Here is a 12179-nt window from a genome sequence, read left to right on the forward strand (position 1 = left end):
TTCAATCGATACATAGTTCCATCGAAAATAGCCTCGCCCATTCATCGTGCGATGAACGTGAACCGCAGCTCAAACTCTGCAGATACACATTCATTATTAACACCGAATGGTGGAGGGCTTCCAAACACGAGCTCCGTCCCCCTTTTTTTTCTGAATGAAATCAGCGCCCCCCTGCGCTTCAGCGAGCCAATGAGCCGATCACACCTGCAGCCACTCAGCTCTTTAGCCGCAATTAGGAGTCAGCACACACACGCGCGTCTGGGGTAGATAGCGGAGTCCTTCGCCTCGGTGGTTGCTTACAGGGTTCTCGCTCACACACATACATACAAACAGACATTGACACACATAGCCAGACAATATCAGGAGTTCTCATCGTCGAGACAGGCTGTAATGCAGCTGAAAAGCAGCAGCTCCGTGGCTATGGAGAAACGCGTGGACCTGGCCTCGCTCTTCTGCATGATCGGGCGGCACGGTCCCGCCGTGGCGGTGGCCGTGATGGCGGTGGTGTCGGTGCTGGCGGGTTTCATCATCTACCGAAACGTGCGGGAGAAGCGGAGGAAGGCCGCGGCCGGAGCCGCCGACAGTGACGGCAGGAGCCCCGGAGCGCAGAGCGATGAGACGCCGGCGCGGCCGGAGGAATCCCGCAGACGAGAGGAGGCAACAGGTACGATCCCTGCTGGCATCCGCGGCTCTTTTCGGGGGGTTCTTACTCTGTGAGGGGTGCATCTCGTTCCTTTGGTGCTTTAAAGCTATAACGTGCGGAGCATGCTCTGTATAGGCTCCGAGATCATGTTGTCGAAACACGATCGTCTTGTCGGTTCGACAGAGCTTTAAGGACCGAGTGGGAATCTGTGTCCCCTCAACATGTGATGTTAGAGTTTAACAGGACTGGAGGCAAATTTCTCAATCCACCTGAACAAGTTACAGCTGAACTCTACTGAAAGGGAAAAGCATTCCAAAGGACATTTCATAGACGTGTATTTTTTTTAAAGGTTGTCTCTATGCTTATCAGGTTATTCCACAGATTAATATTTGCTCTCTTAAAAGAAAGATGAGTAAGTAGGGCTCTATTTGTGTCTAATTAAACCCAGGTAATTTAAACTATTAAAAGTCAGTTATGACCAGGGTAAATAAGGTCTCCCTGTGACTCAACGTGGTTAAAAGGAAGCAAATGAGGAAAGTTGCTAGCCTGACTACGTCATACTCACGATTCTAGTCAGAATGTGAGTCTGATACCGCTCAATAGAGATTTGGGTATGGGGCGTGTTTCAACCGCACCAGGAGAAAAAATGCCTCTTCGCTCAATTGGATAGACCTACAACCAATCAGAGCAACGTAGTATGTGACGTAGATTAAGCAACACACACTTGTTGTAGGAAGGACGGCAAAAACATCTTTTCTATCGATAAAAGCCTTTATCGCGTTCCTCTGTTCGTCTTTCAAAATGAATGCAATGTGGAGATCCTGTAGAACAGACTCGATGGCAGAATCTACACACCCTAGCTCTCCAGCGGCAGCCATGTTCAGCTCTTTAGTGATGTAGTCGATAATGTCCCTGTTGATCATCTGTCCATCATCGTATAAAGCCCGCCCTGGCAATCTGATTGGGTCGACCGATTCTTGGTCGGGCATAATGATTTCCCAACTGAGCAGAGCCAGACCGAACTTCCCGACCAAAACGTTTATGGGCGGGGCTAAGTTCGGCTGGCACCCAGGCTAGAAAGTTGCACCAGCTGGGGTTAAATTGATCATGAATCCAAAACCAAGTCTTCCCTTTTTTCTTAAAACACTTTAAGTTTTTTTTTTAATTTAAATAGGCCTAAAACTTTAAACATTGACTCAAATCTGGGTTTTATTGTATTGGGAAATAAAAGTTGAACATCAAACTCGATTTGTATATCGGGGAGCGATATATATATATATATATATATATATTTTTTTTTTTTTTTTTAAATGATGAAAAGGAAAGTTGGTCACATAAAAACAAACCATTAGAATCTGACTAATGACTGCCGTCACACTTTGATTTGTTTGGGTAAATTTAAGCTGTTCTGAGTAAATTCTCCCCGTATAGTTTTTAAAGTCTCTTAAACTGGCTCAATTCTACACAGCATTTCTTTTTGCGTTGTATTCCAAGTTTCTTGCATCAAGTAAATTACCTTCTTGATTGTAAAGGGCTCGGATGTTTGGAACAAATTCCAACCTACTTTTTTCTGATGGTATTTTCAATGGAGACACGACATTGTATCACTCCTAACAGTTGTCTGGTAACTTGCCAGAAGACCTCTTTCTTGGTAAATCGCTCGGCTCATGGCACCAGCTTTGGCAATCAGGGGCAGATTAAATGGGACATGAGCAATCAACGGCGACCCAGTGAAATGGATCATTTTTGTAGCATTTTCTCAACAAACACGGAGCAGTTTATTACCGACGCGCCCACTCTGGATGCTGCAATGTAACCGCTGCTGTGTGCATTAACTATATATTTCTCATATATGGCAATGAAACTTAAACGTCCCTTTTTGGATGACCTTGTTTTGCACGGTGTGATGTCAACAATAGACATTGAAATATTTCGACAGATGAACTGCCTTTGATGCAGCCGTCATATCTGGAAAAGTTCAAAATTTCCCTTTGAGAAGCAGTTTTGAAAGGAGTGCTAGATTGTATGACTTAAGAAATACAAATAAAGAGTCAGCTCAGTCTCTGGACTCTTGTGCAGACTTGACAGTCATTACTGTTTTTTAAAAAAAAATTGCAACTTTTCATTTTGTTAAACATTATCTCAGTTTTAATTGATTACAGATGAGTTGATGTATGTGCTGATATTTCAAAGTGTCATTTCCTGAGTTGAGTTTTGCTTGGGGGTTTAGGAGCCCTTAAATGCACGAGACTTAAAAAATCCCTGAATCAGCTGAACTGTAATGGTTCCAGTAACCTCTGTCCATTCATGTCTCAATCAGCTTCAGTATCTTTTTTGGGGGGAGTCTTCAAATTCTACATACAGTTACCAGCAAAATTATTCAACTGGTGACTGCATATTTAAAAACAAACAAAACAGCAGTCTTTATATAAAGTGCTTTTTTTTTTTTTTTTTAAATAAACCCAATGTTGTGAAATGAGAATTGATTTAATAAAACGTTATTTTTTATTTATTTTTTTTTTTTACCTGTTACAGATGTGAGTGAAGGTCTGCCAAATACTGAAACGGATGCTGATGTAACTCAGAGTAATCGCAAAGTCAGGAATCGGCGAGCTGCTAAGAAAAAACACCCTTCTAGTCCTCCTAAAAGTGACTCTAAACTAGATGAGGACCACGCTTCATTTGTGCAAGGCACTTACAATGTGCGTGCACAGGAGGATAATGAGGACCCGCCAGGAGACTCTGGCATTGTGGACGTAAATGTGAAGAGTGAGGTTTGCCGGCAGGATGTAACGGGTGACATGGTGGAGGAGGCCAAGGAGGACCAGGATGTCTGCTTGAAGCTTCCGGTGACTCGTGAAAGCCATGAAGAGAAGGTGAGCTATTAAAGTCATCGTGGCAGGTTAATGGCTGAAATATTTTAGCGCAAAGTTGTTTGGCTATAAATGTTTCTGCCTCAACTTTGGTTGTCAGTCGATATCCCTTTACTGGGAAGTTGGTAATGAGCTGCATTTCCAGCCGAACGGGAACCTTTTTAAAGCCCTATTCGGACGGGACTAGTTCAATGGGGGGACGTATGGTAATGTTAGTTAACCAGACGACGCCAGGGAGAAGAAATGACCAATTCGGACGGGACAAAAAAATCCCTGTAATATTCATCTAACATGGGAGGAGTTGTTGGTTACGCACAACCGTCACATCCTGGATGCTATGCACGTCTTCATTTCACTTCCGTAAACCCCATTTGTAAACAGACATGGCGCCGACCATGCGTGCTTGCAAGCAGCGCTTCATCCAGAACCTCCATGTTTGCAAACAGACACACCTAATTGTTTCTCTCTTTAAAAGGATGTGACGACATATTCCGTACTTATTACCGAAGGTCGCATTCGCACGGGATTAGTATTACCTATGGTAGATACTCCGGACCGTTTCACAGGAGTTAGAATTCTCGGCAAAGTTTACCGACATACTCCGCTATCTTTACTGACATGGCGCGTTCGGACGGGACTGGATTTCCCGGTTATTATTACTTTACCCCAGGTCCCCCCCATTGAACTAGTTCCGTCCGAATAGGGCTTTTGACCCAGTCCCACGTTTGGGACCACGTTCTCGGTACAGCAGAAATTCCACCTCCCCGGAAAGTCTATTCAAGGAGTCGTACATGGTCCAAGGTCACAAACATTTGGGTTGAACCACTACCTCTCTGAAATGAAATGCTGTGAGTACGGGACAAATCAGATGTTCAGTCAGTCTTGTCTCCGTAGTGGCTTGTAAAATGTGTTGCTCATTACTCTCACACTTGTGGCGTTTCAGTACCCCTGCTACAACTGCTCATCTTTTCCAGGGGCACTTTTGTCCTTTGCATTCCCACCACCTTATTTGTGGATCTTTACATTGTGGTGGGAATGCTGATGGTCTGAGGGAAATATTCAGTTTATTTGAAAGAAGTTGCTGGTACTTTGGATGGAAACCCACCAGTGGTTTCCCCAAAGTTTAGAAATGGAGCTGTTGGAGAAATTCAGACTTCTATTTTCTACACTTGAGGCTCAAAGTAGGTCGGTCTCTATAGACTTCCCTCCTGAATTGCAAACTCTATGAAGGAGATGTTTAAAGCCTAGTACAATTGCATGTTTTATATCTCACTGTTTACATTCTTTTAATCCTTAAAGGATAAGACCGGTTTTTTGACATTGGGCCCTTGATTTCACATTATAACATGATGTTCTACTCACCCCTGCTTGTTGTTGGTCATTTGGAGCTGTTCCGAAGATATTCGCGAGGCGTCTGGCTGCTCTCTTGAGATATTCGGCCATCAAACGGTTTCCTATGGGCAAGCTTATACAGGTACAAACTATGCTGTTTATAATTTATTAATTACTCTACACCAGCACTGGTAACGTGGAGGTGCGTCGCTTACTTAAAAAAATCCGGGTTACTAATTTTGAATTTTAGCCGAATGAATAAATAGGCAGCAGGTCTGTGGGCTGCCTGTGGCAGTAGCACGACGATGACGTCAGTAACACCCACTTTACGACAAAAAAATCAAAATTACAATAACCCGGATTTTTTTAAGTAAGCGACGCACCTCCACGTTATCAGTTCTAGTGTAGAGTAATTAATAAATTATAAACAGCATAGTTTGTGCCTGTATGAGCTTGCCCATAGGAAACCGTTTCATGGCCGAATATCTCAAGAGAGCAGCCAGACGCCTCGCGAATATCTTCGGAACAGCTCCAAATGTTCAACAACAAGCAGGGGTGAGTAGAACATCATGTTATAATGTGAAATCAAGGGCCCAATGTCAAAAAACCGGTCTTATCCTTTAACTCTTCATTAAGGATGGGCACTAAGTGACAAGCGTACACTGTACAACAGGTGATGGTCATCTGGTGTCAGATGTGAACTAATGCAGAAGTGCTGTACACTAAATGCTGTCACTCAAAACGTGTCAATGTTTCCAACTGAAAGTTATTACTGACAGATTTAAGTTTCAAGTATCCCTCTCCGGCTCTGCTCTTTTAATAAGGTCGCTGCTGGCTTAAAAAGACTAATGTGCAATACAGCAGAAACCTGAGAAGTTGGATAGGAGGAGTAACTTTGTTTTTGTGTCTAGGTCTCAAATTCAGAGGAAGAAGAAAATGTGACCACAGATGAGGATGTCTTGGGTCAAAAACCTAGTCGGGAGGAAGATCCTGATTGCGTTTCAAACAGCCCAGATTTCCCAGACGAAACACCTGAAGTAACCCTAAACAAAGATGGACAAGATGATGAAACCGTCCCAGCAATGGGTGGCAATGAGTCCTGCATGGAAGAGCCCATCATTCAGACAGATTTACTAATATCTAGCAAAGATGCAGAGGTTAAAGCAGAGAATCTCCATCCAGATCATACTGTTTTTTCTGATCAAGATGGCCATAATTGGCTCCCTTCAGAAAAGGAAATGAAAACTGAGGAGCAAGGTGGGTGTGTCGATGAGCAAATGATTTTCCCCCAACATGAGAAGATTGAGTTATCGTTTGAGCAAACTTCAAAGCAGGACCAAACGGAGGATGTGACAGAAGAGCTGACTGCTTCCGCTCAGGATGGCAACGTGCCACAACTGAGATCTGAGAAACAGGAAAATGGCCCAACAAGCGATCAAGAGGATGGTACTGAGAAAGGGAGATTGCTGTCTGACTGTAGTGAAGCACATGACACTTCAAGCATGGTGCCCTGTTTTAGCAAGTCTCTTAAGCCTGACCAGATTGATGTTGAGGGTCTGTGTGCTCCAACATCAAATGCAAAAGCTCAAATCTCAGGCAGTCTGGATTTATCTGGCTTTTCAGATCATCTCCAACCAGAAAATGAATTAAGAAATGAAATGGTCACAGATTTGGGTCCTGATAGCCCTGCTCCTGAGGCGCTAGATCTTACAGAAACCCAGAGTAATGAAGCCGACGCAATTCTTATGCTTGCTGAGGGTTTGAATCATCTTGTGTCAACATCCTCCCAATCCCCTGATGCAGCAGTTTGTGAGGAGACTAGTTTTACTGCCCCTGTGATGGCTACAGCATTGCCTCCTGCTGATGTGTTCTCCTCTTTCCAAGACCAAAAAAGTGACACAATGCCAAGTACTGAAGATCTACCTGAGGCTGACTCTGGCCCTGCCCCTGACACAGCTGAGAGTATAAAACCATCAGTTCACTTTCAGCTGCTTTCATTTGACCAATGTGAGCCGACTTGGTCATCTTCTGGTGTTGGGGAAGAAAGCGGGATTTCAAGCATGACTGTAAGCCCTGATTTGCAGGACCCTGACAAATGCGACGTGACGCTCTCTGTAATGGATCATTACCCAAAAGCTGAGGAACATACGGAGGCTCTGAGCAGATTCTTCAACAAAGAAGCTTTATCTGTGACTGAAGATGCCGCAGGTTTAGTTGTTGGCTCTATATTGCAACTTTCAGAGCAACCCCACTGCGAGCAAACAGATGGAGCTGATAAGTTTACAGCCACTAAGGACATGTTTGGCCACGAGGATGGTCACCCCGGAGAGATGGGCCAGTTCGCCATAAATGTTCCAACCAGTGATGGCTGTTTAACAGAGCTTAAAAAGGAGATGGTCACAAAAGCTGAGGCTGTAGAAAGTACGACAGACGAACAGAAAGTGGCCGAAAAGGACAAGACAGAAATAAGTATCATGGAAGCAACTATGGACAATAATGAGTGGATCACAGATGGTAACTATCAAGCCCTTCCCTGGATGAATCTTTCTATTCCACCTTTAGTCCAAAATGCACATGTAGAACACCACAGCTCTATTCCGATAGGTGATGCTTGTACAAATGCAGACGACCCACCTTCCACTGAAGTCAAGCAAACCAACATTCTTCCCCATGTTGATGAAAACTCAGAAAATGGCAAAAAGGTTGTGGCCGTCCAACCCATGCCCCAAAATGTCAACGTGACCTTCCGTACGCACTATTTCACCAACTCGCCATACCAGAAGGTGGCTATCACAGGGAACCAGCAGGAGCTGGGAAACTGGAAGGAATTTGTACCACTAGAAAGGGCCAAGGACGGGCTCTGGGCCACCGTAGTCGGCCTGCCCGTAGAGTGCCATGTGGAGTGGAAGTTCGTGGTGCTGGACAAGGGCGAGGTGTGCCGCTGGGAGGAGTGCGGCAACCGTCTCCTGGATACAGGCAATGGAGATGATCTGGTCGTGCACAAATGGTGGGGATCCTTGTAAGAATAAAGGAGGAACACAAAGGGCGTCCGATGCAGTAAACTCTAGAACTGGGTGCTGGACCAGGTAAAAATGAATTTCCTCATTACTTGGATTCTCAAAAGTTTTATTTTATTTTTTTTTTTTTGGGGTGTCTACACATCAGGGTTTAGTTTTAGAAGTGGGCCATTTTGGGTGAAACATGTTCTACATCACAGTGTTTTGTAGCTATTATTTCAGCAGAAGTTAAGTTTAGTGCTGAATTGATTAGTTTACTGTCCAAATAGTTCTGTCAATTTGTCAAAAAACAAATTAAACTGAATAATAGGATATTCTGTCAAAATAAAGCTAAATGTGTGTTTTTAATTTACTTACAACCTTGTTAGTCACTGAAATGGTTCTAGCGTTTTTGTACCTATTCACAGTTAATTTATTTAATATTTTAAAGCATAAACTCAAATGTAAGTTTATCCATATTTACACTGGTAACGGTGATGTCTAACAGAAATGATCCACAGAAATATCTAAAATTATGCAAACTCGTCTCCTTTATGAACAGGTGACTTGATGCAAGTGTTTAACTTTATTATACTGTCCATATGCTGCTTGAATACTCCAGTCTGAGCATAAATGCACATAATTCACTGACTACAGCAATAATTAAAGCAATAATTGTGTATATAACTAACATTACATCAGGTACCGTTTCCCACTGAACTGTGATTGCTGTAACTGATGCTGCTGCTATCTTATGGGACTTTGCATGCAAGACTGCCCCACTGTTCTATAAATGTGCCTTTTTAAACTTTTGTGTTGCAATGCAAAGTGTCTTTGTCGGCCACAATACTTAGTGTCTCAGCTCTAATGAATTACACCGTGTGTTGTCTTATTTGTGTGGCCCATAGTCTGTCTCATAACTTGTGGGGAAAAAATAAAAATGCTAATACTGAATGTAATTAAAGTGTAGATGGTTTAAAATAAAAAAAATCTTTAAGTCAAAAAGCTGTGAGTCTGCTTCTGATTTGAATGTTGGGAATTACGTATTTTTAGATTTATTTAGAGTTTTTGCTGCCTTATCGTTTGTTCTCTTGGTGAAAGCCAATCAAAAGGAATGCACAAACTAAAACATTTCATCTAACGTTAATTTTGATTTGAAGCTTTTCAGGCACAGCTGCAGTCTCGTCTGTTCTCAGATATCAGCCAAGCACCAACATGTGACGGTGATGTGCTCTCTGCAAATAATTAACAAATGTTGCAACAGACACCGACAGAAAAAGCCTTGTGAGGTGAAGCTCTGAAAGACTCTTTGAACCAATATTTAAATACTGTTGTTCAAACTAAAGGGCAAGACCGTGGCCTCGTTTTGAGTCCAGCTGGCTCAGAATTGGTTCATGCAGCGAGCGCATCATTAGCAGGCGTATTTTTCATGCCAGCTTGTTGGCTCCCTGCTGAAGGTGACTCTGCCGTAGCTGCAAAGAAGGGCTCTTCCTGTCCAATTTGGGTGGTAGAAAAATTATTTTTGGTTTTGCTGTGCTTATGGTCTTTGTTTCGGAGAACTGAAAGGATTGGCAAGGATGTTTCAGCTGAAAGCCAGCTAAAAGAAGCATTGCCGAACGGATAAACTTTCTCTTTAATCTGTTAATTGCTCATTAGCAACCTAGCAAACAAAATAATTCGGAGTAAGTCATGCACAATGATGACTCACAAAGGACTTAAAACGACTGAGACAAAGCAGTATTTAATGTAAATGAAGCCTTCAGCCAAATTAACTAAAACCCTTTTTAAAAAGACCAAATGCAAATTTCTTGAACTGTATCTTGTGTCGACTGCTTGTGAAATGTGGTTTCCCATTTGAAAGGCTCCTTGATCAAAGGTGATGAATACCTATGGGAGCCTCCCTCTGATTATTGAACCAATACTGGATCAATATTGTGCATCTCTTAGTCAAACAATGCCTCAGGGAATCATTTGACCCCATTTGAAATTGGGTCAATAGGGCAGAGCTCAGCAAGGAGTCGCATGATTTCCGCTGTTCGTTTGAAAGCATCAAGTTAAATCTGAGTTTACATTAAACGCTACATTTAAATTACAATTAGTGCTAGAAGTGCTCAGTTGAAATTACACTCTGAAAAATTTTAATTAAAGAAAAATGTTGAGCTTCCAGGCACAGAGGTTTACTGTATGTGTCAATTTTAGCAACTTTAAAGCAAAACACTTTTTGCACGTTCTAGTTTGGGTTTAGACGATAAGATTACCTCTTTACGGGTAGAAATGGCAACTTCTCACCTACATGGATGCCTATCTGGTTGTTTCCTTGGTCTGATGTACACAAAACACTATAAGATGAGACTTAGTCACTTCCAGGTTGGCAGCTGACATGTCTGTTTGACTCCAAAAGGAAACTATTCACATCTCGCCAATGCAGGTTGGTGAAGGTCAGGGCATAAATACCAGCTGAGTCGCCAGGAATAAAGGTACGTAGACACTGCATGTATTAAAAACAAATGCCTTTGTATTGAATATTGCATGTATTTGGTTTCGGGAGCAAAAAAAAACAGTAAGGTACTGTATTTTCCTAGATGTTGGGCTGCCTCTGGCAAAATTGTGTTCCAAGTGAGTGCAGTGTTTTGGGAGATATTGCTTAAAAAAAAAGAGACAAATACAGCGAACCACATAACCTTCTTGGCACAGGTCCAGTGAATTACGATTTGGTTTTTGTGGAGCGAAAATGCAGTCCACCCCCTCTCTGCTGCTAATGTGGCAGATGGGAGAGTGCACTTTCTAAAGTTGAGGGTAATCCTTTATTTAGACACAAGGATTATAGGTGACACCGCTGCCCTTATATCTGCTCGTCTTTGTATGTCTCTGTCCATTTCACCAACCTGCGCACGCAGGGGCCATTTGTCAAACATCTAAACACTTTAGTCACCATTAAACCTTTGCTTGATCTCTGTTAAGGCAAAAGTCTTTACACTGAGTCAGCCTAATCTTATCTCCGTCAGGCTGTTCTTATCCAGATTTAGGTTCTCTCAAGGGAACAAAAATTGGAAATCAACACCCGTCAAATGAGCATTCAACCATTGTCTGCCGCTGCAGACGGTAAACAGTTAAAGTTGGATTTATTGACCAAAGCGCACAGTTTTTTGCATTTGTAGTATGCAGCTGTTGCTGTTTGTCTGTTGGTTGTTAAGGCTAAACCCCCCCCCCCCCCCCCCCCCCCCAAAAAAAAAACAGGTTATTTACTAAAGCCTCATCAAAATGTTTTAATTGGTCTGGGCTATTAGATGTTCAGACATCTCATCGCTGCTTAAAGCTTAAGTCAGGGGTCATAGTTATCCAGTTAAAGTTTCAAATTAAGATGAGCTGAGCAAAAGGATTTAGCCGTCAAGAACCATGAAAAATACCATCATGTTTGTGACTTAAAATGAGTACAATGTATGCGAACCGCAATCCAGAAATTCTATCATGAGCTCAGCATTTCTCAGAAGCCCTCCTCTGTTTAGTTATTCTGTATCATCGGACAGTGTACTGCTGCTCCCTCAGAGAAGCCCACTGTTGCCTGGTAGCCAATAACACGTTCACAGTAGAAGCTGGACTGTCATGTGTGAAATACTTACTCTCTTGAAGCTAAGACAGCCCTCTCGTCTTACCGAGGTCAGCCAGTAAGACCAGAAAGCTTGAACTTTGACCTAAAGAGACTGTGTGATGCCATCAGTGAGAATACCTGCATGTGTGGGTGTTCAAACTCTTCTGGGCTTCATTGTATCTTTGCAACAATCTTTGAATGCACATCTATTTATAAAGCTGCAGTTTCCCCCTCTCTCCCATTCATCTTCCTCTCTCTTATTTTCTATTCCACCATTCTTCTGTGATGAGTAGGGGACTATTTTAAATCAAATTTCTTCCTGTTCCTGCCATTGTAAAGGTCAGAGTGTGTATTAATGGAATTGAGGATTTAACTGGCTGTTCCATCACTGCTCCTTTGATTCCTCTTTGCTTCACATTTCAGGTTATAGGACATATTAAAACATGCCAAGTTCTGTTTTTTCAGTTACACTTTTAAGTTTATTCATCACAAAAAAGGGCAGGATTATTGTCAATGTGCCCCGTCAACGTTAGGGTCTGCACACACTGGATGCTATTTATGCTACACGCTAGTTCTCGTTCCTTTTCCATACTGTGGGATCACGCAGTGACCTTCACTAGAGACAGTCAAGAATGCTGACTGTGCTGCATGGCCATAAGGGAAGGAGCATTGAGTGAGGGTTAAAGTGAAGCGGAGTGAACAGTGTTTTGGTGCTAAAGTGCTATTTAACAAGCTGTCTTTTGTTT

At 42.6% G+C, this 12179-nt stretch overlaps 1 protein-coding gene across 1 annotated transcript; it reads left to right on the top strand.

The window, feature by feature from the left end:
• The first annotated feature begins 204 nt into the window (after positions 1-204).
• Positions 205-8811, top strand: stbd1 (starch binding domain 1). Its single transcript, XM_075456134.1, has 3 exons — positions 205-664; positions 3179-3519; positions 5760-8811. Exons 1-3 carry the CDS (start codon positions 391-393, stop codon positions 7869-7871), a joined length of 2727 nt encoding a protein of 908 aa, XP_075312249.1. The 5' UTR covers positions 205-390; the 3' UTR covers positions 7872-8811.
• Positions 8812-12179: the final 3368 nt, after the last annotated feature.

The sequence above is a fragment of the Odontesthes bonariensis genome, chromosome 22, assembly GCF_027942865.1.
Source record: "Odontesthes bonariensis isolate fOdoBon6 chromosome 22, fOdoBon6.hap1, whole genome shotgun sequence".
Classification (NCBI taxonomy): Eukaryota; Metazoa; Chordata; class Actinopteri; order Atheriniformes; family Atherinopsidae; genus Odontesthes; species Odontesthes bonariensis.

Bases quoted from the DNA above. Each gene is read 5' to 3' on its own strand.
- stbd1 (XM_075456134.1), top strand. From the start codon at position 391: ATGCAGCTGAAAAGCAGCAGCTCCGTGGCTATGGAGAAACGCGTGGAC. The intron at 665-3,178 runs GTACGATCCCTG...TACCTGTTACAG, and splicing joins CAGACGAGAGGAGGCAACAG to ATGTGAGTGAAGGTCTGCCA. The intron at 3,520-5,759 runs GTGAGCTATTAA...TTTTGTGTCTAG, and splicing joins GTGAAAGCCATGAAGAGAAG to GTCTCAAATTCAGAGGAAGA.